Here is a 27971-nt window from a genome sequence, read left to right as displayed (position 1 = left end):
AACTCCGAAGGCAAGCTCCCAGCGAGCTGATTCCACAAACCAGTTTCCACCTCCTCATAGACCCACACTGAGCTACAGTCCTTCACGATCCAATCACTTCCAAAGAGCCAGGCCCATGAGAACAAAGCCTATAGCACATTGCTTTGGGGGCGACCATTTAGATCCAAAAGCAATTAATGCCATGTTTACTTTTCCTACCTCATAGTATTCAGTTATAGTTTGTAAATTGCACCTGTGCTAGAAGTAATTATATAATATTTAAGATATAGAAAATATGTAAGTACTCTATGTCCCCACAGAATACAGACAGTACTTTATCATCCATATACTAAAAGAAGGAGGCATCAACAAAATTGAAGTCCTCCCTTTACCTTCTCAGTCTCTAACCAAGAGGTAGGATGCAACCATATAAGGTGGAGGATTATGAATATAAACACAGTGCATACAGGCTAAAAGCAAATTAAAAGCATGTCTGCATAATCACTTAGAATAAATAAGGTAAACAAGCCAAAGAGCAATTCATGTAATTTATTTGGTTTTTAAAAGAACTCCTAACAACACACAAAAGCAAATAAGTAAAATGAGAAAATCTCTTCAGAGTCATTACCGGCAGCAATCTTACCAAACGTTTTGGTAATTGATTGTATGCATTCATGAGGCATCCAGTTCTGTAAGCATTGAGTTACCCAGAGAAGACCGGTGAACTGAGATAGGATATAAACAAGACCAGGTAAAGTATGTGGGGAAAAGTATATGGTGGAAATAAGCTCTAACTATCAGGAAAGAGAGGGGTACTCAGAAGGGTACTGAAGAGTGCTCTTAAAGATACTGAAATAAAAACAAAAACAAAAACAAAAACAAAAACACAAAAACAAAAACAAGACAATGTCCTTGATATTACAAGAGAACATACTGAAAACAGAAAACATTATTTATTCATAACTTATTTCTTCAAAGATCATGTTCAAAAAGGTATAATGAAGCTAAAGGATTGTCCCAAGATGGATCACTAAAATTATCAATGAAATGAACTACTAAGAAGAAACAGTCAGCTGATTAGAGGCTAAAAGTAGATATGGTGTGAGACTATCCCCTAGACTAAGAAATCAAGATAAACTGTACGACAAACAAATAGTAGCCCCATCAAAATTAGGTGGTAATGTGAAAAAGGTAAGCAAGTGAAGTCGGTATTTAGAAGAATTAACAAAATCATCCATATTAATTTTTTTTTTTAGAAAACACACATTTAGTGTTTTTGTCACAAACCTTATAAAGAAGGTCCATATTCACCCGTGGTAATCCTGTCAACAGTTAAACTCATGTAGATACATTTTCACATAAAGGATCACTATTGAAAAGAAAATTCTTATTGTAAATTATACTTTTCTCTTTTTGGTGTGTGTGTGTGTGTGTGTGTGTGTGTGTGTGTGTGTGTGTGTGTGTTACGTGTCTGTATATATGTGTGTCTGTATATATGAAGTGAGTGAATGTGGGTACCATGGCACGTATGTAGATGTCTAAAGACAACCTCTGGATTGGTCTTCATCTTCTACCTGGAGATAAGGTCTCTTTGATGGTCACTGTGGTGTACACAGGATTAGCCAGTCTGAGAGCTTCTGGAAATTCTCCTACCTATGCTCCCAATCTCACAGTATGAGCACTGGGATTAAAGATATATACTATCATCCTGGTTTGTGTCTGTTTTTCCATGGGAGATGTCTCACAGAAAGGTATTTCTGAATTACTCAGCTATTTCTGCACCACATGAGAATGTGGTATAGTCCAAAGGTGAAAACAAAGACATGAGGTTTCTATATTAATTTCTTTTGTTGCCCCATTTTTAATGAACTGCAAGGTACAGCAAGACCAGGAGCCTGGAGACTATCCATGTGGAAAATTAAAACAAGTATTTTTACATATGATTCTGACTATATGATACCATGTGTGTGAAATAATCTTGTCATCCAAAGTACTTTCAGATAAAAATGAAATAACTACATTTAAGTACTTTTAACAAAATTGGAACTATAAACAGTACAGATCGTGCATACTTAATGCAGGTCAAAAGCAAGAGGAAAGTAGGGTTCATTACAATAAAGAAAGGTTTATGTAAGAATGAATGGCTGCCCATCAAGTTCACATCTCTTCTGATTCTTCCTCTTGCCCGACATTTTTCAGGAGTGGAACTTGTGTGAAGCAGAACTTCCTAAGTCTCCACTTCACCAACCTGGATGGGGAGGATAGGAGAATAATCTTGGTTACATGAAACCTAGAATAAAAACTGAGAGCAATATACAGCGAACACTCCAGAGTATCTCTGTACCTAGAGGAGGCGAGTCAGAAAAGCACACTGTATTTACTTGGTGTCAGAGATTCCTGGAAATGTATGTAGATTAAAGCACAGTATAAGAAAACAGATAAATGTGGCTTTTCAATGGATTACGTGATTGTTTAACTAGGCATCAGAACATTTTGATTGTTTCTAAAACAAATAAGCGAATCTGTGCGCTGTGGTTAGGTGGGATGAGACTGAGACCAGTGGAGATTTGGCATCAAAACCCAGAGGTTGCAAAGTGATTTCATTTCTTGTAAAGGAAACACATGAAGTGAGATCTTCCTAGGAGTGCCAGCCCAAGTTGAGCCCTATGGCAATTCTGGGTTGACTTTTTTTTTTTTTTTTTTTTTTTTTTTACTTTGTATTGATTCTTTGTGGATTTCACACCATGCATCCCGATCCCACTCATCTCCTGTCCCCTCACTTCTGCCCTCTGCCCTTGTAACCTCCCCATCCCAATCAAATTAAAAAACAAAACAAAGAAGAAAAAAAGAAAGAAAAAGGAAGAAAGAAAGGAAAAAAAGAAAACAAATCTCAGCATGGGAGCTATAGTGTGACACAGTGAGTCACACACTTTACCCTTTCATCCACACATTTTTACTTATAAGTGGTCATTGCAATGAGTCATTGGTTTGGTTCGAGGTCTCTGGCTTCTGCTACACTCTCAATACCGGGCCCTTAACTGGGCATTCTCTTGGATAGTCTCTTGTGTCACGGAGATCCTACAGCTTTGGAACTGCAGGTCCAGCCCCCTCACATGCTCCAGCAGTTCATAGATGAGGTGGGTGTCGGGGTGGACTACCTCATAGTCTTGGTTCTGGGCTTGGGTGGTAGCTGGATTAGTCAGCCTGCCAGCTTTCCCTCATCGTCGCCACCTGGGGGAGCTCTCCAGCACTACTCTGGCTGGCTCTCCCAATGCAGCAGACAGCAAGGAGTGGGGCCAGTGCTCCTGCTCTTACATCCTCTGGTCTAGCTCATCTGCACCCACACCACTAGGGCCAGCTCTACTGTTTTGCTCAGGCAAGGTGCAGGGCTCACTCTCCGGATGCTGCACTTGGTGAGGGGCAGGACCAGCTCTTCTGTTCTCATGCCTCCAGGTCTGCTCTCCCACTTGTAGGTGTCAAGGGGTGGGAATGGGGGGGGACATATTTCCCTTACCCTTGCCATCCTATGGCATACTAGAGAAGAAGCAGAGGCAGTCTGGATTGACTTTTAATTTCTCCTGCCTCTTTAGAAATGTGTTTTTGTTAGTGGAAACACATGAACTGTGGACCAATAGCTGAGGAGCCCTCATAGTACTGGACTAGGCCCTCTGGATAAGCGAGACAGTTGTTTAGCTTGAACTGTTTAGGGGGCCCCCAGGCAATGGGAATGGGACCATCACTAGTGCCTGAGTCGGCTTTTTAGAGCCCAGTGCCTATGCTGAGACACTTTGCACAGCCTTGGTGCAGGGAGGAGGGGCTTAGACCTGCCTCAACTGAATGTACCAGGCTCTGCTGACTCCCCATGGGAGACCTTGCCTTGGAGGAGGTGGGAATGGGGATTGGGTTGGGAGGGGCTGGGGTGGGAGGAGGGAGGACAGGGGAATTTGTGGTTGGTATGTAAAATGAATAGAAAAATCTCTTAATAATAATAAAAAATGTAGAGGCAAACCTACACACAGTTTTTGTTGTGAAAAGGATACACAAAAGTAACAGAGGGAAAGATATGACCCAGCAGACACCAAAGAGTGTGCCCTCCTGATTACTCAAAAAAAAGGGAAGAAAAATTCATGAAGGTTATAAAGATTATCCAGGTCTCAGGGTTAGGAAGAGTGTCCTATGCCTCAATCAGCTTGCCTGCCATTCTAGGTGATGCCCAGCTTTACAAAGTTGTACAATACATTCCCTCAATGTCATGAAGAAGAAGAAAAAGAAGGAGGAGGAGGAGGAGGAGGGGGAAGAGGAGGGGGAGGAGGAGGAGAAAGAGAGAAAGAAAGAAAGAAAGAAAGAAAGGAAGGAAGGAAGGAAGGAAGGAAGGAAGGAAGGAAGGAAGGAAGGAAAGAAGAAAGAGAGAGAAAGAAAGAAAGAAAGAAAGAAAGAAAGAAAGAAAGAAAGAAAGAAAGAAAGGAAGAAAGAAAGAGAGAAAGAAAGGAAATGTGTGTTTTTGTGTAGGGCACGGAGCATTCAGTATTGGGTGGTTGCCCTATCCATGGTGACTCAGGAAGTGTAGAGAACTATTCTCTTCCCTGTGACTATTTTCACTTCAAGAGAAACTCAGAAGGAAGTGGTGACGACAACTCTTGGCACTGGAAGAAGGGAAGCTGCTTAGCAGCCCAAGCTCAGCAGGATTTCTGAGTCTCTGACGAGAAAAGGTATTAAGGCATATGCAAACCTTTGTGTGCGTGTGATTTTCATATGGACACTGTGATTTTGACCACATGAATAAGATATGATTTCCAGAAATGGGCAAGACTATGGGAAGACATTTGATAAAGCAACTCCTCCAGACTATTCTTTTAAGAGGAAGTTCACCAGGCCACCCACACATGAATGAGCTTTACTTCCCGCCTTCCTTCTGACGGAGTTCTGCCCACCTGTCAATGGTCCGTGCTTTCTCTTGAGCTCTCGGTCCCACTAAAGCATCAACAGAGCAGAGACTTCATCCTGTTTGCTTCCCTAACTCCGGCCAGACTGAACTGATTCTGGCGTGGAACATTCTGGACACTTTGACAGCAGGGTCACACTGCTCATCTGTAAGTAGAAGCTAATTCTTCAGCCTCTGCCAACTCACTCTAACTCCTCCAATAAACAATGATCGATTAGTCCCTGAAACATCTTTTGACTCAAGAGCTGAAGGCAGCCACTTAAAATGATTTACCTTGATTATTGACTATTAATATTGCCCCCACTGTCCTCCTTACAGGTGCAAGCCTGAGAAGTCCCTTTTGTCACTTTTCGAAACCACATAGTATTTCCTCCTTGCACAACTCCAACACCTATGAAACGTAAAGGGCTGGTTAGTTGATGGACTAGCTTCCTTACTGAAATTTCTTGTAGCGAATTAAAGTGCGTGTAGTTGCTTATAGCAAATTAATTACTTAATTTTTAAATTTATGTTTGTGTGTGTATACCACATATACGAGGCTACCCTGAAGGCTAGAAGAAGGCATAGCTATCCTAGAACAGGAGTCATGGGAGGTTGGGACCCAGAAGCACTAGGTGCTGGGAACTAAAATGGAGTCCTCTGGAAGAACAGTAAGAGCTCTTTACCACTGAACCATTTCTCTAGCCTATGGGTTAATTATTTACACAGCCCAGAGTGACTTCGTCTTCCTTTTCTCTGGTTTACGCATGCGCTTATCACAAGCCACCAAACTCCGTCACATTCAGGCGTCTTTACCAAGTTCTATTTGCCACTAGCAGCTCTAAGGTTTAGAGATGCAGAAATGGCCTCCTGGGGACTGAGAAAAAGCCACCAAATAAGAACGGAAAATAACCACTATTCACTAGAACGGGGAAAATTTTAGGAGCGAGAATCAGAGTAGATACATTCTTTTGATCCCTTGTCTTCCCTTCACATATAAGAGAAAGACAAGAGCCGGCCTTGTTAGCTGTCATATGTCTGGTATTTGGAGAATCTCTACTTTGCTTATCAAAATGACTCATATGAATTATCACTTGGAAAACCTGACTTTAATTGCTTGTTATTTCCAGTGCACAGAGGAGATTTTGCGAAATAGTTCTTTGTAACAGATGGTGTTAAATGTAAAATATATTGACCACATGACAAGATTTCTGAGCAGATAGCTCCCAGATGTAAGCCATTGTAATTAAGACTGCAGGTGTGAGACAGGATGAGGCTATCTTGGATCCATCACTTTAGGGAGCTGGCAGACAGCCTCATCTTTTAGGGATTCTGGGGGTGCTCATTCCATATCCTATTTAGGCTGCATGACAATCATTATGCTATGCCAATCACATAATGTTTGATATATTTTTTTAAGATTTATTTATTTATGTATACGGTGTTCTGCCTGCAAGTATGCCTGCAGGCCAGAAGAGGGCACCAGATCTCATTACAGATGGTTGTAAGCCACCATGTAGTTGCTGAGAGTTGAACTCAGGACCTTTGGAAGAACAGCCAGTGCTCTTAACCGCTGAGCCATCTCTCCAGCCCCAATGTTTGATACTTTATCACATGTGCATGAGACACAAACACATGATGAAACCCTGACTACTAGATTTTTACAACTCCCTTACCCTGAATTTCAGGCCTGAGTTAGCCAGCCATTTAATCATATAAAGGTAGCACTGAATCTTAATATTACCTTTATAATATCAATAAAAGAGCCAAACTAAACAGCAAATAAAACTTTTTCAAAATAAATGAAGGCTGTATGAGATATTGAATTTTATCTGGAACATAGCTCTTTTAGTAGTAAACAGGCAATGATGGACTAACTGCTCCATGTTTGGCAGGGTGCCCTTACAACAGTTCAAGACAGCAGGGAGAACTAAGACAAATGAACTCACAGTCAGCCCCACTGTTGTTAAAACATCTGGTGGGTGACTAGGTTAGAGGAACCACAGGATCCTTAAAAGGAGAGATAGCCACTTAATGTGAATACGCCAGGTAGCAGGAAGTGCCCTTTGGAAAGTCTAGCATGAAACATGTTAAAGATGGGGAGAGACTGGATAGTAAACGTGTAGTTCCTAAACATAGTAAATAAGAGATTCGATCTTATTAGATATTTACAGTCACTGAAGTTCATGTGGCACTTGCCATATTTAAAGTGCTCAAGCACCAGCGACTATGAAGTGGAAAACTCTAGACAGAAATATGGCCAGAGATACAGAACATTGCAGCCAGAACTGTACTCAGACCACAGGATGGAGTCTCCGTGCCTGGTGGTTTGGATTAGGAAACCCACTGAGATGTGGCAGTAAGATGGCCCCTTTCAAGTGTTTCCTTTCAATAGTACTGGGACTTGATGACCATATACCAAGGAATGGGATAGCCATGAACAAAAAATCAGTAACTCACCAAGTGACAACAGCATAATTCACTCCAATGATGATATAGGCAAACACACAATGGAAACAAAAGTATATGGTAAGAAGCATAGTGTTGTGATGATCTGTCAGATCCCAGGCAACACCTCCAGTCGGGTTATAGAGAACAAAACCCATCTGTAAGTTCAAACACAACAAAATAAAAACACTAAAATTAAAATATAGGAACATATTGCTAACAATGGCACATTTTAAAATGTTTGGTGATTAAGATAAATTCTATTATCTGAGATGTCACAGATAAACGCCATGTTCTCTGATTTAGTAACAGAGATAGTACCTACCAAGTCATCATTTCAAAACAGATTTTAAGGAAATTTAATGATCAATTTTCAAAATATGAATAGTAAGTATCCCTTGTTATGTGAAGATGTTCAGAAATTTCACATATATGGATTCCTTTTTTATTATATTATTTCAAAGTTAGATTACACAACATTGTAAAATGGACTCTGACCAGGGAAGCAGGTAACTGTAGATCTCTAGCTCTCCCTTCTCTCCATCTCTAATCTGCCAGTCTCATTCCCAGTTCCTATGTGTCCCCATCTCCAGCAGATCACACAAATCTTCTCCTCCGACATTCCTCCTCACTCATTTTGTTATTGCAACCCCCGACTCCAGCCGACACTCCCTGGGAAACTAACTGCCTGCCTAGCTTGACAGAAAAGCAAATCAGCCAGTGAAGCCGGTGGGCAAGCTTCAGATCTTAACTCTTCCTCTTTTCCTCCAAATCCAATCCCACCAGCTTTCAAGGAGACTGACTGTTTTGGCCTCTCCTCACTCTCTGCACCCATTCCCAGAGGACTAAGCAGATCCCGGTGAATCACCCCGATTTCTTCCCTCCTGTGAACCCTGACCCCTCTCCCAACCCCTGCCCAGCCCACCCTCCCCTTTTCCCTTCAAAAAGAGATCCCTGAGTCTAATCTCCTTTGTTTAGCTTTTTTCCTGACCATGACCAATAACAACTTGTAACCAGCCCTCCTAAATGATGACTAACAGCCATAATTCTCAGAATGACCAAAACCCATCCACTCCACTTCTTGAGAATGTGAATGTCATCTTTTCTGGACTGCTTCTTATTGTTTGGGGGCGATGGCATCTTTAGAGCACCCTGAGATTGGGATAGAGGTCAAGTCCTGGGAGAGACATCTGTATTATATTTTCTTTAGTCTCTGTGTGTAGAGTTTATCTGAAATCTTGGCTGGATAGTTTATGAGACTGGACCATCTCAACTAGCAGCTTTGAAGTTGTTTTAGATGCAGAATTTTGAGGAAACTGCAACAGAGGCATTATGAGAGGCTGGACCATCTGGGCTACTTGTCTTCACTGGTATCTAGTTATTTTTCTGAAAACACATAAACTTCTAAAGGTAACATATATGTCAGCATCAATACAAGTGTGGAAAGTGTAGTGTGCACAAGTCAGCTAAAGATGATTGTTGTGGAATATTCCTTTACACTGTGTGAAGATGTGTCACTATGGTTGGTTTAATAAAGAGCTGAATAGCCAATAGTTAGGCAGGAAGAAGTTAAGTGAGACTTCTGGGGACAGAGAGGACTCAGGGAAGAGGAAAGGTGGGTCAGCAGCCAGACATGGAGAAAGCAACTTGAGCAGTGTGGAGAGATGAGGTAACAAGCCATGTGATAGAACACAGATTAAAATAAATGGGTTAATTTAAGCTATAAGAGCTAGTGGGACAAGTCTAAGCTAAGGCCAAGCTTTCATAATTAATAAGTCTCTGTGTCACTATTTGGGAGCTGGTGGTACAGAGAAACACTTACTACCATGATTTTTGTTTTATGCTTGAGCATGTAAAAGGCATCAGTTAACTTTATGCTTGTTTGGACTATATAATCAAACCTCTATTCATGACATATGAAGAGATGGCATGTAATAATAAGTCATGAGGACTCTGTAGCCAACAAGACCACAACACTGAGGTAAAAGAAAATGTTAAATCTAACAAGTCTTGGCACAAAAGCACCCAGGAAATCTAGGATGATATGAAAAGACCAAATCTAAGAGTAATAGGAATAGAGGAAGGAGAAGAAACCCAGGTCAATGGCACAGGAAATACTTTCATCAAAACTATAGAAGAAAGTTCCAAAACCTAAAGAGGGAGATACCTATCAAAGTACAAGACACATACAAACCATCAAACATACTGGACCAGAAAATAAATTCCCCTTGGCACATAGTAACCAAAACACTAAACATACAGAACAAAGAAATAATATTAAAAGCTCCAACGGAAAATGACAAGGTCACATATAGAAACAGACCTATTAGACTAATACCTGGCTTCTAAGTGGAAACTCTTAAAGCCAAAGGGGCCTAAAAAGATGTTCTACAGACTATACTAGACAACAATTGCCATCTGAGACTACTATAACCAGCAAAACTTCAATTTCAACAGATGGAGAAAATAAGACATTCCATAAAAAATTAATTTAAGCAATAACTATCTATAAAACCAGCCCTACAGAAGATGCTAGAAGGAAAACTCAGAACTAAAAAGGTTACCACACCCAAGAAAACACAAGGAATGAATAATCCCAGACCAGCAAATCAAAAGAAAGAAAGGAAACACACACACACACACACACACACACACACACACACACACTATAACCACCACCACCACCACAACAACAACAACAAAATAATAGGAATCAACAAAACTGTTCATTGATATCTCCCAACATCAAGAGTCTCAATTCTCCAATAAAAAGACACAGATTAACAGAATAGATGGAAAAACAGGATCTATCCTTCTGATGCATCTAAGAAACACACCTTAGCATCAAAGTCAGATATTACTTTAGAGTAAAATAATGGAAAAGATACTTCAAGCAAATGAACCTAAGAAGCAAGTTGGTATAGTGATTTTAATTTGTTTAAGTAGACTTCAAACCAAAACTAATCAAAAGAAATATGGACACTACATACTCAACAAAGGAAAAATCCACCACAAGAATTTTTGCATGTGTAACATCTATGCACCAAACATGAGGGCACCCAAGTTCATAAAAGAAACACTACTACAGCTTAAATCATATATTGACCCTCACACACTGATAGTGAGAGACAGGACATCCAGACAAAAGCTAAACAGAGAAATTCTGGAGCTAACAGATGCTATAAACCAAATGGGCCTAACAGATATTTATAGAACATTGCACCCAAACACAAAAGAATGTACCTTCTTCCCTGTACCTCATAGAACTTTCTACAAAATTGCTCACATACTTAGACACAAAGCAAGTCTCAATAGATACAAGAAAATTGTAATAAGACCCTGAATCTTATCAGACCACCATGAATTAAAGTTATATACTAACAACAGAAAGCTTACAAACTCATTTACAACTCACTGCTGAATGAAAAATGGTCAAAAAAGAAAGATTTTCTAGACTAGAATGAAAATGAATATACAACATACCCTAACTTACAGGATACAATGAAGGAGGTTCTAAGAGGCAAGTTCAAAGCACTAAATGCCTACATTAAAAAATGGAGAGATCTCATACTATCGACTTAATAGCACACCTGAAAGCTTTAGAACTCAAAGAAGAAATCACAACCAAAAGGAGTAGACAGCAAGAAATAAACTGGGGCCTGAGATAAATAAAATAGAAACAACAATAATAAGAACAATACAAAGAATCAATGATACAAAGAGCTGGTTCTTTGGAAAAATCAATAAGATTGACAAACTCTTATCTAAACTAACTAAAAGGCAGAGAGAGATGATCCAAGATAACAAAAATAGAGATGAAAAGGAGGCCATAAAAACAGACATTAAGGAATTCACAAGGACATACTTTCAAAACCCATACTCTGCCAAATTTGAAAATCTAAATAAAATAGGTAGTCTCAATACATACCACTTACCAAAGTTAAATCATGATCATAGAAGCAATTTAAACAAACTTATAGCAACTAGTGAAATAGAAGCACTAATTAAAATTCACCCAATCAAACAAAAGCCCAGGGCCATATGGTTTTAGTACAGAATTTTACCAGACTTTCAAAGAAGAATTAATGCCAATATTCCTCAAACTATTCAACAAAATGGAAAGAGAAAAAATATTGTCCAATTCACTTAATGAGGTCACAGTTACCCTGATAACAAAACAACATAAAGACCCAACAAAGAAAGAGAATCACAGACCAATTTCACAAATGAACATAGATGTAAATTTGGTTTTATTTTAACCTATTTTATTTTATTATTATCCCTAAGAAGCTTGTTTGTTTTCTAATGAGAGGCAGAAAGGGGTGGCTCTGGATGGGAGGGGAGGTGGAGAGGAAAGGGGAGAAACAGAGGGAGGGGAACTATAAACAGGATAGATTATGTGAGGGGGGAAAAAAGCCTGTTTCCGATCATGGTGTCTCCCCTGTCAGGTAAGTAGTTTTTCTTTTTTCCCTCTTCTTCCTCTGTTTGGGTGGGAGGTCACAAGGGTAGGAAGGCAGACCTGGGAGGACTGGGAAGTAGATGTGATCAAGGTGCATGATGTGAAATTCCCTAATGATCAATGAAAATGTTATTTTGGAAAAAAAAAGCATATTTTCAATAAAAGAAAAAAATATGTCAAAAATATTTTTAAATGAATAAGACCCCATAGATAACATCATATCTTATATTGAAAGTATGAATGCTGTCCTCCTTGACTCAAGAACAAGAAATAAAGTTACTTTTTCACTGTCTCTTTTCAACATTGTACTACAAAGCCTAGATAGCATAATTAAGCAAGAAAAAATTTAAAAACCCAAATGTTAGAAAATAATAATAAAACCCTCTATATTTGTAAATATTCTGATCTTACATATAGCAAACACTGAGGATTCTTTCCTTAAAAGGCAATAAATTAATTTAGCATATCCACAAATACAAAATCAACACAAAAAGTCATTTATAATCTTTATATACAAATGACAAATAATCCTTAGATGAAATTAAATGAGTAAATTCTATTACAATGGCATTGAACACCCTAAAAGACTTAAGAGTAAATTTAACTGAGGATACTCATGTCAGAGGATGTTGCTCCATAGTATATTGTTTGCCTACCACAGTTTAGGCTCTGTGATAAACCCCAAGAAGCCCCCCAAAATTAAAGGGGACTGGAAAGATGACTTAATGGTTAACAGAGTCTGCTGTATAGTTCTTCCCATTCTCCTTCAAATTCATGGTTTTTTTCCCTTGATTTTTACTGCATGCATATATGAATTTGTATATACATATATATAGTCCCAAATATAATCTGTTGAGTTCAAGTAGTGTTACTTTTTTTGTATGTTTTCATGGATGACCATTTACTACATAGGCACCCGAAGGCTCATGACCATCTATCTCATGGTAGAAAATGCATTTATACTATCTCTAAGCATCTCCAAATATTTAATAGCATCAATATTGTTTGAAAGTTCAAATTCAAAGTCTTTTGTGGACCTCAAAGCAGACAATTAGTGGACAGCGACTTAAAAGTCAAAAGCAAAACTACATAGTTCCAAGATAGAATGGCACAAATTAAGTCACCAGCTGGGACTAAGCTTTGAAAACATGAGCCGGTTGTGAACATCTACTATCAAAACCACAAGAGACACTTAACTCCTACTACACGCAAAATTATCTAAAAATCCAAATGTTCTCTCTACAACCACAAAACACAAGAAAACAGACTGTCAGCTCTATGACCTGAAATTTGGTGATAGTTTCAAAACAAAAAAATTTTCAGCAAATGTGGCTGAGCCCCATGTGCAAACACTGTCTTAGCTAGGGTTTCTACTGCTGTGATCAAAACACCATGACCAAAAGCAACTCAGGGAGTACAGGGTTTATTTTTGCTTACACTTCCACAGCACAATCTATCACTGAGGGATGTTAGGGTAGGAACTCCAACAAGGCAGGAACATGGAGGCAGAAACTGATGCAGAGCTCATGAAGGAATACTGCTTACTGGCTTGCTCCTCCTGGCTTGCTCAGCCTGCTTTCATACAGCACCCAGGACCACCTGCTCAGGAATGGCATGGCTTTTAGTGAGATAGCCCCTCCTACATCAACCACATAGTTGCCTCACAGCAAAGATTGTTTTCCCCCATTTCTTGCCTTTCTCTAATTGCTCAGACTTGCTGGTCATTGGGCAGCAAAATGTCTATCACAAATGGCTTTTGATTAAAGACGTCATCTCAGAGTTACTATATGATGGCTACTCAGGTATGGGTACTATCTGCCTTCTCAGCAACTAAGCATTAAAAAAACATAATTTCCCAGAGGTCCACATTAGTATTGCAGAAAACACATGAAAGAGAAGGTCTTGAACTATAGAGCAATATGTTCCATCAAAATGAGAGAAGTTACCGATGCAGGCACATGGCCGTCATCTCGTAGTCCCAACTTACCTGCCATAACCAAGTCCCTTGGAGCATAATGAGACTTGACCGCAGCAGCTCCAGGGTTATATTATTCTTTGTGAGGACCTCCATGAAGGAAACCAGGCCTGATAAGAAGGTGGCAAGAGCCAGTATCTTGTGCAAAAAAACATCCACTGTGACTCGGCCATGAGTGTGGTTGTACATGATGAAAGCTGAGGAAGGGAGGAAAGCAGTTGGTCATTTTCAGTGGAACAAAAAGCTGTTCACAGCCTCTCTCTCTGGTTCTCTGTCCATGACCTCTCTGGACAAACACAATTGCCCAGAGGAACAAGTCCCAGCTGATGTCCATAGTGAGCATATTGTCATCACTGCTTCTTCAAAATTGAATGCTGGAGTGATAACCTTCCTTTCCCCTCCCCCAACATTTAGTTTTGCGTTTAACACATCACAGCACCTTCAAGTAACTCTAAGTCAGACAATTCTCTATGCAGAATGATAAATAAGAAGCCTAAAGGGGCTGGGGAACTATGAAATATACAACGAAATATGAACGAGTTAAAGCCTCATATCATGACATTAGTCCACTGGGATATATAAACACAGACATACATCATAACCATGGACACGGCAACATTATCTGGAAGTCACCAGGAAGCTGTAAATATGTGCATTGTTTCATTCTAGGAATAGATTCCAAATTTATTGAAACATTTTCCTTAAAAGAGGAAAACACATTCATGAAATGTATAATGCAGTAGCCCTTTGAAACAACAGGGTTATGCCGTTGGTTGTTGGGACTCATCTTTTATCTGGTTCTCATTCTCAAAGAGTAACAGACAGAAGTTCTTTCAACAACATGGACAGCAAGAGGAAGAGATAGGAAGTGGCTGTCTTCTGATTATTTGGGGATTTCATGGTTCCATAATTAATGTGCTTCGTACGTGTGTAATAAATGAAGACACATCATTAAACACTTGTTTTCTTTCCCCCTACAAGATGAGAAACCAAATGGACACAATATGCAGTGTATCATTTGTAGCAGGAATCTTAGAGAGTCTTATTAATAAAATCAAACCCGGGGCCAGTTATTGGGGTGAAATGCTGGATGGTCAGAGAGACAGAACAAGCCACAGCTAACCTCACCTGGCCAACTTCTCAGCCGGTCTCGTTTCCTCAGACTGGAAGGCTCTGTGTCATATCCAAATGACTCTCAGCTGAACTGTGCTTCTTGAAAGCCTGAAAGCTTACCAACCAAATGCTTCTAGTTTCTGGTCCTCACGCCTTATATACCTTTTTGTTTTCTACCACCACTCCCTGGGATTAAAGGCTCGCTTTCTGGGAGTAAAGGCATGTGTCACCATGCCTGGCCATTTCCAATGTGGCCTTGAACTCACAGAGATAAAGAGTGATTTCTGCCTCTGAAGTGCTAGGATTAAAGGTGTGAGTGCCACCATTTTCTAGCCTTTGTATCTAGTGGCTGTTCTGTCTCTGACCCCAGATACTTTTATTAGGGCGTACAATATTTTGGGGAACACAATACCACCACAATCATTGATCTCTCAAAATTTGTGCCTCATTCTTTAAGATTTATTTTTAATTAAATATATGTGTGTCAGGGGGTGGGTGTGCACATGTGAGTGCATGTAACTGTAGAGTCTAGAAGAGGGGTTACAAGCAGTTGCAAGTTACCTGGCTTGGTCATGGGAATCAAACTCTGGTTCTCTGCAAGAACAGCAAGTGCTCCTAACTACTAACCTATGTCTGTAGCCCCAAGAACCTCATTTTTTAAATATGGCTGAATATTTGAGTTGTTACTTAATATATACTAGCAGAGTTTTACTCCATGAATATTTTTAAAGAGCCAGAAGATGATAGAAAATATTCTGATGTTAATAGGTGAGTCTTTAAGACAGAAGGTGAGGCTGGGCGGTGGTGGCACACACCTTTAATCCCAGCACTCGGGAGGCAGAGCCAGGCAGATCTCTGTGAGTTCGAGGCCAGCCTGGACTACCAAGTGAGTTCCAGGAAAAGGCGCAAAGCTACACAGAGAAACCCTGTCTTGAAAAACAAACAAACAAAAAAGAAGGTGAAACATGAATGAAATACATTGAATAGTTTTGCTGGCCTAAGTAAATTAGTAGGGAAGGAAAGTCTTTGACATTCTGTCACCCAAATGTCTCATTATGGCCTGGATAGAAATGGTCTGATCAATCAAGGCTATACCATGACAGCAAAGGTACCTTATACACAGCTACCTGGATGTCTAACAGTTGAGAAAGGCCCAGGAAAAAATACTGATACTTACTTTGTACAAGGAAGGCATTTGACAATGCCAGCTTGGTTAAGGAGACTGGGAGCCATTTAATGGTAGTGCTTAAGATTCTGGTCACACCCAGAATCCCATAGAAGCTATATATAACTGTGTGGTGCAAACGTAGGATCCACATCACCCGGCTCTCTGAGACCTCAGCATATATTTGTAGGCTGATGGCACCTGTAAGAGAACATTTCACGGAACAAGTAACCTTCTCCATAAGCTCCTAGTATACAGGAGCATGTGCTAATGAATGCTCAAATTCATTGTCCTCCTATGAAACTAGTTCTTCAGTTCTTCAATACTAAGCCATTTTGGTTCAAGTACCCATTACAATTTAGTGAAATCTCAAAAGATTAGGTTGTTTTGATTTAAGAAATCCACCTGAGAGCAGCCGATGCTTGGATTTCTAGATCTTACATCATTAACATAAAGTCATTCCTCTTCTCTTCAACAAAATACTCCTAGAGTTTCAGCTTTCCATAATTAGAGATAACTGGTCAGGCCTGATGGACACAATGTGCAGACCAGTCAGTTTCATAAACTGTTTGATATTGTTAGGGACTCTGCTTTATCTGTTGCTCTATAGAAAGTGACAGAGAAAAAGTGACTGGAAAAAGACCAGTCTATTATTTGAAGGCCATAGCAAAGACCTGTTATTGTTAATAAATGATGAAACATCCTAATGGTAAAATAGGACATTTTGCCTTTTATAGTGGAGAAGCTGCAGAACTCAAAAAAGAGTGTTTTTAGAGAATTCTCAAAGGCAATGGAAAAGCCTTCCAAACTGTCTAGTCTAAATGACTTCTCCAAGTATAAAAGGGAAGGACTGCATGAAGCTTCTGAGCTCTGGTTCCTATTCCAAACTCTCGGCACTGATGTGTCAATGAAGCTTTCCTACAATCAGAGGGACTTTCAATAGAGTGGGGTTGTTTCAGGGATCAGTACAATTGATATGAGATTCTTTCACTCATTCCAACTAATTTTATAAAGGAAGTCACCAATATGGGTGAATTAAATTCTAGGAAAGGCTTTTGAGTAAACATCAACAATTGCCTTCCTAATAAAGCATAATCAGATTAAAATTACAATATATATGAAAGGGTATTTTGCAAACAAGATTATTGTTAGTATTTTATTTTCTATTTAATCTTTATTAAAGTCTGAAGTTAAAAACACTCACCAAATAAAACCATGCCAATTAGTATAATTCCATCCAAAATTTCTGCTCGATATATCCATGGTTTGGAATGAAGGTAAGCCTGTTTTTGTTTTTTGCAGACATACTTCAGAATATTCACAGAATTCCACCAGAGACTCAAAAAAATCAAGAAAGCTCCTGGGAGAGCATGACCTTGGAAATCCCCTGGGATCTACAGAGATAAGAATATATAGAAGATAGGCATTGCAGTTCTTGAATCTGTCCAAATCATTTCCCATCTCCATACAGCAGACTATCTTCTTGTGGCCATGGATACACAGTAGTCCTCACTATAATCACAATAATGCCTATAAGAATGAAAATTTCCAGCCATTAAACACCATGTATTAGGCACCCTGTCAAGTGTTTCCCATGTCTAATCTTTGCAACGTAAGCCTGAATGAAGAAAGATTACTATTTTAAATTGAGGTACCATTTTAGAGAACTCAAATGAATTGTCCAGATCTCAAAACAATGGAGAATTTCTCTGTAGTTCTTCTTCTAAGGGTGGGAGCCTATGAGATTTTGCCCCTACTTTGTTAGCATACCTATTGATATTGTAATTGTTCAGGTCTTGTATATGCTGCCCTTTCAAAGAGAGGCAGTCAAAGGCCATGTTATTCTGCCTCTTTGCACCCTCTTCTGCCAAATTTCCTAAGCCATAGTTGCAGGAGATGTGCTGCAGATGTGTACACTGGCGGTGGGCACACCACAATCCATTGACCTTAACATTTGTATCCAGCTGTGGTTTTCTGTAACTGTCTTCATTTGCCATAGAGAGACCTTCCTTTGATGAGGGGTGGCATTTACACTTACCTATGGTTCTAAGGACAAGATTTAGAAAAAAAGTTAAGGAATTTTGCTAGTCTAGCAAATCGGCAGTAGTAGCTTCTCCTCGTAAGATCCTTGATCTCACTAGCCCTGGGAAGCTCCTATGTTTTTAGTACCAGGTACAATTTCTGTTCTGTTGCATGGGCCTTAAAATCCACTTAGATAGCTGTTGCTTACCACTAACATGTGAGTGCCACTATTACACCTTTCTGGACATCTTGCCATGCTGGTCATTGTTGAGATTCATAGGTGTCACAGCTGGGTAGGACTATCAATTAATTCCCCTCCTTGGGCAATTTGCAAAGTACTTTCTGGTAAAATGGAAACTAGACTGCAGGAAGACTTTCAGGTTAGTTACTGCTTGAATCATCCAAGTAGCCTGTCCTAAGTGTTTGATGTCTTCAGTAATAGAAGAGTATCCTAAACCTCTGAGAGGCATCCAAGGGCAACAGCAATAGCTTATATTGTTCTCATGATTGATACTGTTGTGTGTGTGTGTGTGTGTGTGTGTGTGTGTGTGTGTGTGTGCATTCATTGCATACAAATATAATTACATGTATTGTATTATTTTAAGGAAATATAAAATATTAAGATTCCTTGAGACTTTATCAAACTATCTAGGTATTATTTGTCTATTCTCTCTCCTTTATCTGTACAGACCTGCCTTCTCCTCCCCAGTTAGGGCCCTCAGGTTGTTTCTCCATTTACTGCTTCATATCACCTATATCTTCCTATCCCTTCTCAACACCCCCCCACCATGATCCCTTTATACTTTTCTGATTTCTGTAGTTACTCCTCCATGTTATATACTCACATCAGAAAATTTGGAACTAGGAACTGCAGATGAGAACGTTCAGTGTCTGTCTTTCTGGGTTTGGTTACCCTACTCAATATAGTATTTTCTAAGTACACCCATTATTCTGCAAATTTCATTATTTCGTTTTTCTTTACAGCTGAACACTATTCCACAACGTATACCAAATATGTACCATATTTTCTTTATTCTATTAAAGGACACTTAGGTTGTTTCTATTTCCTAGCTAAGATCTGCTATGAACACTGCTGATCTAGTATCTGTGGAATGGGCTGTCCTTTGGGCACATACCGAGGAGTGGTAAATCTAGGTCATGTGTGAGATTTACTTTTAGGTTTGTTTGTTTGTTTGTTTGTTTGTTTGTTTGTGATACTCCACACTGACTTCTAGACTGGCTGCACCCAGTATGCATTCCCACCAACAGTGAACGAGGGTTTCCCTTTCCCTACAACTTCACCAGCATCGGTTGCCTGTTATTTTGTTGATCATAGCTATTCTGACTTGAGTGAGAAGAAATCCCATAGTTGTTTTAATTTGTATGTCCCCCAATTGCAGAGGATGATGAACATTTTTTTGAGATATTTCTCAGTCATTTTTATTTCTTCTATTTGTGTAGATCCCAAGCCCATTTTTAATAGGGTAATTTATTTCTTTGGTCCCTTGTTGTTTCTTTTTAATTTTTTTTTGATATGCTGTGTATATAAATCCTCAGCCAGATGTATTCTGGCAAAGATTCCCTTTTCTGTGTGTTTCTTCTTCACTCAACTGATTGTTTCCTTAGCAGCGCATAGATGCCCCCAGTCTGGGCCACAAGCTGTGGCTATGTTGATGCCTGGGGGTGGGGGGCATGCTGCCACCCGGGACATCCCGATCTGAGAGGCATGCGCTGTCACCCGGGGCCATGGTGTTGTCTGGGCCAGGGCTACTGCCGAAGTTCAAGTCTGGGTCGGTGGCCCTGCCGCAGTTGGGCTCTGTGGTAATGTCCCTGGCCAGTGTTAGCACAGAGATTATTAGAACCATGCTGTGTTGAGCCAGCCCTGCCCTTCACTTGCCTTGGGTTGGCTGGTCCTGCCCCTAGATGGATATTGCAGCAGATGATCTGGCCCTACCCCTCAGGGGAGAGCTCACCCCTGCACTCAGTAAAGATGGCCCCACCCCTCACCACAGGCATGCACTTCACCTGGGCAGCATACTAGAGCTGGCCCTGTGGTCAGGGAATAAGTGAACTGAACTTGTGGTTAGCAGGTGAGCCAACCCTGAGGGCATGAGAACAGGCTGACACTCCCCCACCTCCCATATGCTTCATGTGGCAGTAGAGAGAGAGAGGGCCCTGCACCTTGCCTGGGCAAAACAGTAGAGCTGGCCCTGGCCATATGAATGAGGGGGACCCGGATCTGAGGGCCTGAGAGCAGGAGAACTGACTGGTCTCACTCCTTGCTGTAGGCTGCATTTGGATGAGCTAGCCGAGGCAGTGCTGGAGAGCCCATCCAGGTAGTGACAATGAGGGAAAGCTAGAGAGCTGACCAACCCAGCTACCACCCAGGCCCAGAACTAGGGCTATGAGTTGACCCTCCCCAACACCCACCTCATCTATTAATGGTTAGAGCACGTGAAGGGGACAAATCTACAGATCCCAAACAGCTGGATCTCCATGACACAGGACAACGGCAGGATATCCAAGAGGAGCCCCATTGGAGCCCATAATAGGGGGTGTAGCAGAAGCCAGAGGCCGCAAGCCAGACCAATGAGTTGTGGTAATGAACACTTGCAAGTAAAGATGAACAGACCAATGAGTAAACTGTGTGTCTCAACGGGCCACACTACAGCTTCTACAACAAGACTCTTCTTTTTTGTTTGTTTGTTTTTGTTTTGTGTCTTTGTTTGGTTTTGGGTTTTTTTTGTTGTTGTTGTTGTTTTTAATTTCATTTTGTTTTGAGGGGAGGTTGCCAGAGTGGAGGGTGAATTTGAGGCAACAGGGAGATAAGTGGTAATGGAATGCATGATGTGAAATCCACAAAGAATCAGTTAAAAAATGTGTAAAAATGATTTCACAATCCTGAGCAAATATTTCCTGAAAAGAATGTTCTAGATTATTGTTTAATATTATAATTAATAATGAAGAGGGACTTGAAAATTAATAGTCTGTATGAAGTCCAGGACTTTTGACTGCATGTCAAACATGTTCATTTTATTTGTCCTATGTACAATCATGTAAAGGTTGGGGGAGAGGCTTCTGCTTTTAAATGGCTGGGTTATTTGTCATGGTTAAGGTCCTGGAGAAGTCCCATGAAAGACCACCATCCATATATGCAATCAGCAAGATTCCAGCATGCTAGAGCCATTCATTCCACACAAAGGCAAAATGGCAATGGCCCTGAAAGAAGCTCACAGGCTCCTTTTAAGCACAGCCAAGGGGAGTTCCTGGGGCAGTTAGGTCATCTCAGATATGATTGGCTTAAGCAAGTGGCAATCATATTAGTACATTCTAATTGGCTAGGCCTAGTCAGGGGCTGGTTAAGTCTGCAGCTTTTCCATTTTGGGGCAGGCCTGGACAAGTCCTAGGCTTTGTCCTTATTTGGTTATTACCCGCGTGGGAAGAGGGGTTTGGCCTAGGTCTAGTACATGCAGGAACTGAGGCCTAGATCTTAACAGAGTTATTAGGGGCCTGTCATGATATTTGCTTTGCCCTCTCAGTCACCATGCTGTGTATGTAGCCTCATGTGGCACTGGACTTTTTATTTGACAAGCTATGGCTTTTGGGAGAAGCATGATTCCCTGTGTAGGGTTATCATAGTTAAACTTCTTTTCTATGAATATACAAACTATATTTACGACGCTTATAAACACAGTAGGTTTCCATAAGGCTTTTTCAAGCATCTTTAATTATCATCTCTCTTGCCATCCTCACGCTTCTTTCTCTCCACTTAAACCTCCTTCTCCTTTATTTCCCTTTCTTCTTTAATATTAGACACATTAACCACAATAGCCGATTGTGATGCTGTGAGCTAGAATCACAACCAGTGTGGGAAGATAGTCCATGGCGCAATATTGGCACAAATAATGTGGAAGTAACCAATGGCTAGCACACGTATAGCTCATGCCCTGGGAGGAAAACAGCCTGAAACTATAACTTTGGCTAAAAATCCCTGGTATGGTAGTTCAGAGGCACCAGAAGTGAATAACCTACTATTATGTTGCTGAATGGACACAATATGAAACTACCCTCTCTATTCCTACTGTGCCCATAGGTATGTGCCCATACCGCTCCCTGACTTGATCAGAGAATTTTCTTTGTGCATTGGGTAGTGTTTAATGTAGAAACTCATAACTGGTCAACATGCAGAGAATAAGTGCCTTTGAGGTGCTCAGCCCCACAAAGAGTACATCTAAGGGGGTGGCCCTCGGTGTGTCAATCATGTTCCAGTGGAGGGTCCCACACCCATGAGTACAGGGAAGCTACACTTGGCCTCAGAAGGTAACTTAAGGAAGGGGTGAGGGCAGGAGAGGGAAAAGAGACAGAGAGACACACACAGAGAGACAGAGAGAACAAAAGTCTGGGGGTGATAAAGAACTGAGGGCTTGATCTGGGAAGAATTAAAGGTAGAAGTGTAGGGGTGTATATGACCAATATACACTGCATGCGTATAGGAAATTCGCAAACAGTTAATAAAAAATGTTGCACTTCAAAAGAAACCTGCCAGTACCTGAGCAACAATCAGAGATTCCAATTCAGTAATCAGGGTGGACCCAGGAGTCAACAGGTTTAAATCCCTCCTAGAGAACTTTTAAGAGCCCAGGATTAGGAATCAGATATTCAGATTTCAATAACAGCTTTACTATTGTACACTTGGTCCAGAACACGTATTTAAGCTGCCTCACCTCATTCTAAACAATGTGAACTATGATATTAATAATAGCCTCCTGGAAGGCTGAGGATAGAAGGCATACAAACATATTCTTGGCCATACAGAAGTCACTGCCTAAAGTCAAGGCTATTTCTGTCTAAAAAAACCACATTGCTCTCCAGGGGCTGCCTTACTCTGCCTGACAAAGGAACTGGAGGATTTCTGTGTGGTCAGGTTAGGAAGCAAAGGATTGAGAGACACTGAACAGACTCTCCTCTGCCCTGTGTCATTGACATAGGCTCTGGAAGAATTCACTCCAGTGTGCCAAGGGAAGGGCAGGATAAGGACAGTAGCTGCAATTCTCATACTAAGAATACATAATCAGAAGATTAAAATCCAGAAAGGCTGGAGCCGCCAGTGGGAAAGATTTGATAAGCTGTGTGGTCAACAGTGGTCAAGGCTTTGCTGCCATCTAGAGTAGTCCTTCTCAGCCTGGCCATGTAGATAAAAACACTTGAGGAGCTGTGTACAAACTTCTAGAGGGTCATAAAAACAAATGCATGATATCTAATCCCTGCCCCAGACTTATTAAATAAGAATCTCCATGGGTGAGGCCTAGGACCAATCCATCCATCTATCTATCTATCTATCTATCTATCTATCTATCTATCTATCTATCTATCTAATCTATCTATCTATTTTTCTTTTTTCTTCCTTCCTTCCTTTCTTTCTAAACTCTCAGATACCAACTCTCTTATGCCTTCCTCGTAAGTTTGGTTGGTCCTACCATTTATACTGATAAGTAAAGGAAGTGAGAATAGATATGAGTAGATAACCAGATAATCTCATATCAACCAGATTCTCAGTGTTTTTACCAAGATGCTTTATATGCACTAATTAATTTAATGATACTAATCATTAGCCCTTATTTAAAGATAATAATAAACAGCTTAATGCCATGGGGATTATAATACACCTTACAATTGATAAATTATAATAAAGCCAAGTGTCAACCATAAATATGTCTAAAATGAATAACACAAACAATTTAAATGTAATGGGCCAGTATCCACCAGTTACATAATGTGCTCTCAATTCTATGAGAATGATTCCCCCTCACCCCAATTTTATACTTGGCATGACTGTTTTCAGACTAAATACCTTGCTGTGGTCAAATAGCTCAGAACAGGCAAGGCTGGGATCCTAACTCTCTATCTCCATCTCTCAACCCTCATTGTATTTCTCTCTTCACTTTTCCTATTCTACATGCCTCAAAAATCAATAGTAACAGCCACAGCAAGAGCAATGAAAATTTATCAGATGATGTGTCTGTATCAAACACTTCACTGAGATCTATACATGGATTATGAGGAGAAAATGATTGTACCCTAAAGACACATGTTGGTTTTTTAGTCTTGGGTCCATCAATATATATTGTTTGCTGTGACAATGTCACCTGTGAGAGTTAGAAATGAAAACTTTCAAAGAGTCTCAGGTGACTCAAACACACATAAAAGTAGCAGAAATAATTCTGGGTATTTTTTTTGAGGGGACAATTTATTGTTTTTTTTTTTTCTTTTCATCTTTCCAAAGACTTTTTCATTAGATATGTTATCATTAATATGTATGTAAAGTCTCTGTTTACTGAGCCTTACAAAGCATCAGAAAAAAAAAATAACCAAAAAAACAACCACAGGGGACACTGCCTCATGTTCTGTGGTTTGTGATGATGTAAGAGCAAGCAAGGGACTCTTGCCTCCCGTAACAATAACATCATCTCCTAATGTTCCAGGGTTGTCCAAGACATGGACCACTAAATTCCAAATATCCTGGCAAGGAGTCACAACAAGTCACACTGTGATGATTTGCCCAGAAACTAATATCTTGTGATGAATAGATAAAAGCCTTTTAGAATCTTATTAACTTAGCAGACCCACATACCCAAAAGCTAAGAATGTCATCCGGTATCATCTTAGGCCTGTAGAAAAGCTCCCGCCATCTGGCTGAACCTCTTCTCGGATGTACCCACCAACGTACTTTAAACTCGCCTTGATTTATGACTCTGTTCTGTAAAAGTATAAAAACTTCATGACACCGCTTTCAAGTTGGAACATAGAATTCTGGAGAGCCTAAATTTATGACCTGGGCCGTGATCGCTCATTATATGCTCCAGAACACACGGTGTCTTCTGTCCCTTTGAGGTGGGAACGGTTTCAAATGGGGTTTTCTGGGGTCCAGGACCGAATGGCTGTTTAGTTTGGAGCCAGGAAGGAACAGCTCACGGCGTTTGTTGTCATCAGCTTATCCCTCGTCCTGCAGCCAGGTTCAGCCCCTGTCCCTGGTTCCCTAGCCTCACAATCACGGACGAGCGGCCTGTGGAGCACTGGAACTCACCTAAAGGCCAGCGCTGCCTTATTTGGAATCTGACAGTGATGAACGGAGCTTGAAGATGAGTTACTCGCTGCTTGGAGATTTGCCACCGTTGCACTTGGAGTTTAACGCTCTGACTCCCTGCCTGCCCTGACAGGCCATGGAGTTCTGGGGCTGTATAAGGCCCCTACCACTTTAAAAGGACTGTTACGGTTCCCATTATCTTATTTCATCCTCAGGTATGTCAACAATCTACCGACCCTTCGACTTTAGGCTGTCCCTCTTTAAACTGTGAATAGGTTTTTTTTCTTCAACACAGAACGAATCTTGCCTCTGAGGGAGATTCCCTCCTGCCTGATCTTCATACGAGAAGTATCCACTCTCACTTTTGGAAGAGTTACTGAAGGCTTGCCATGTTATTTGTAAAGAGTAAAATTGACACTACCCATGAAATTTGTCTCAGTGGAGCTGGGATATGGCTCTTCATATGTCTCAGTGGTACAGGGAGGGAGATTGCTACCTCATTTCTTTCTGCCTAGTATCCACTATCATTAAAACACCTACAAAGAGAAATGGCAATCCTCACCCTCTGTAATCTTTGCCATTGTTGTATAAGACGAACATGGTGAAGAGCCAAGAGGGAGAGGGCAAAGGAGCAGGTATGCTCATCAGCAAGAACAGGGAGGCTTTGTGTGCCCATCTGTGCAAAGTAGCTCAATGAAGTTTCCCTCTCTCCCCAACAAAAGCCAGCCGTGTGAATCAAATGAGTCCATCGGTCAGAATCAGTTCAGGCTGATCCTTCAGAATGTGCCCAGTTCCACAGTCACATCCATAAACAGGTTGACCCTGCTTGCATCCAGGAACATCATAACCCTGAATGGCATGCCACAGCTGGGGAAACTTCCCGTGTGTCTTGAATTTCCTACTTTTTTTTTTCTTTCTCAGTTATTGTGCTCACTCTTGTTCTTCTCGGAAATCATTCTGATTTACCTTAATTTCAAGGTCTATTTTCTTACTGACTACTTGGAACAAAATAGTGCTCAGATACCAGGTATTTGGGGGGAACAAACACCAACTTGCCTTCTCCCCCATGATAACACCCCAAGGTATCCTCCTAGCAGAATCTGTCTCCAGTTTGAAGGTGATGCGCACAGGTGTGCCTGGGAGCAACCCCTCAGGACCAAGCTTGTGACATCTTTCTATTGCCAGACCAACAGGGAGGTAGTCATGGTCCCTGACATCAACAGAAGGCAGAAGCAAACTCCATTGTAAGGACATCGCAGTTGGTTCCGGTGGGTTTGGTGACAAAGACATAGTGAGATACTGACATAAAGATGAGTGACAAGGTGGGAAGCTGAGACTTGGATGTCTCTGGATATGATACATAATTTGCTTACTTGGACTTATTCCACACCCTTCCTAGAACAAATTCCCCAGGAATCCAGAGTTATTTTTCTATTTATTTACTGCTGAAGTCTAAGCCCTTAGAATGACACCTGACAGATGTTTCGGTTTATAAGTAGCAGACACAGATGAATAGATGGAACAAAAAGGCAGTTAAGAATTTAGAGTCAGGGGCAAGACCTTATGTAAGCAACAGCTGTCAGAATCCTGATGATACAGAGAGGAGAATGCCATAGAATTCAAGTGAAATAAAAGACAGCACTGAAGATACCTATTTTCTGCCTTCTATGCTGGATCTAACATGAAAGGAAAGGTATTTCCCCAGAGTCATTAACATTAGGCTGCTCTCAGCTTTGTCTCAGCCAAGCGGCGATCCATGATAAGCTGTCTTGGTGGTGATTTGCTCTTGCAAATATCAAATGTGACGGCCTGTTTCTCCAGTGTTAGAAAAGGGACCAGGAAAAAAGCTGACCGACTCCAGACAGCCATCTTTTATCACATGTTACCACACAACTGGCACAGCATTGGAATCTCTGCAAACAAAATCTCCCAGAGTCTTCACCACCCTGAAAACCTGATGTCACACCCACACCCCCATTACAAACAAGAAAACTAAAGTTCCAAGAGAGTAAATTATTTGCACAATGTCTCAAATACCCGATACACTCTAGAATCACATTAAGTCTACATGAATCAAACATTCTTGTGCTTTCCAAATTAATAAGTAAAAAGTTACTTCAAAACTGGACATACTGTAGCACACCCCAGGAACCATGACTTTGAAGCCAGTCTGAGCTACATAGTGAGACAGATTCACACAATGCAACACACACACACACACAAAAGTTACTCCTGCAATACGAAACTCACCTTCAAGGGTCTCTGTCCAGTTGTATCTTCTGAATTATTCATCTTGCTTTGTTTCAGTGTAGTGCTCAATTTAAAGTTGAGCCAGTGCAGATAAGAACAGGGCTGCTAAAATCGGTCCTTTTTTCCCCTCAGTTAATGCTGAAATTTTTCTTAAAAAAATAAAATAAAATAGGCTGACATTTAACACATTACATTCAGTTGTACTCATATACAAAGTGTTTATGCCAAGAGCGACTGGTGAGAAAATGCAAGACTGTATTGAAAACTTACCAGTTTTCCCTTTGCTCAAATCCCTCATGAGTCATGAGGACTGAAAATGTGCTGCTGAGTGACTACCTCCTTGTTGCTGGTGAAGAGACAGGTACTGCCTACCACTGGAGGAAATTCTGTTACCCTTGGAGCATCCCAGAGACTACACTGGCGTCTCCCAGTAGCATGCTCTTTCCTGAGCTTATAGCCAGTTAGCATTAGCTCTACCACACCTACAGAAACCTGGCCCATGACAACCTGCAATTAGCATCATCAGACATTGAAAAATAATGGTCAACCCATTAG

General features: G+C 40.6%; 1 protein-coding gene across 1 annotated transcript; it reads right to left on the bottom strand.

The window, feature by feature from the left end:
• Positions 1-1419: 1419 nt before the first annotated feature.
• Positions 1420-27971, bottom strand: LOC114691954 (transmembrane protein 45A-like). Its single transcript, XM_037209678.1, has 7 exons — positions 27687-27971; positions 27417-27565; positions 17265-17454; positions 16073-16261; positions 13795-13979; positions 7361-7506; positions 1420-2227 (listed from the first exon to the last, which is right to left on the bottom strand). The coding sequence occupies exons 2-7, from the start codon at positions 27456-27458 to the stop codon at positions 2137-2139; spliced, it is 843 nt and encodes a 280-aa protein (XP_037065573.1). The 5' UTR covers positions 27459-27565; positions 27687-27971; the 3' UTR covers positions 1420-2136.

Source organism: Peromyscus leucopus, chromosome 12 (assembly GCF_004664715.2).
Source record: "Peromyscus leucopus breed LL Stock chromosome 12, UCI_PerLeu_2.1, whole genome shotgun sequence".
In the NCBI taxonomy this organism is placed as follows: Eukaryota; Metazoa; Chordata; class Mammalia; order Rodentia; family Cricetidae; genus Peromyscus; species Peromyscus leucopus.
Note: the sequence above shows the minus strand (reverse complement) of the source record. Positions and strands in the feature narration are given on the sequence as shown.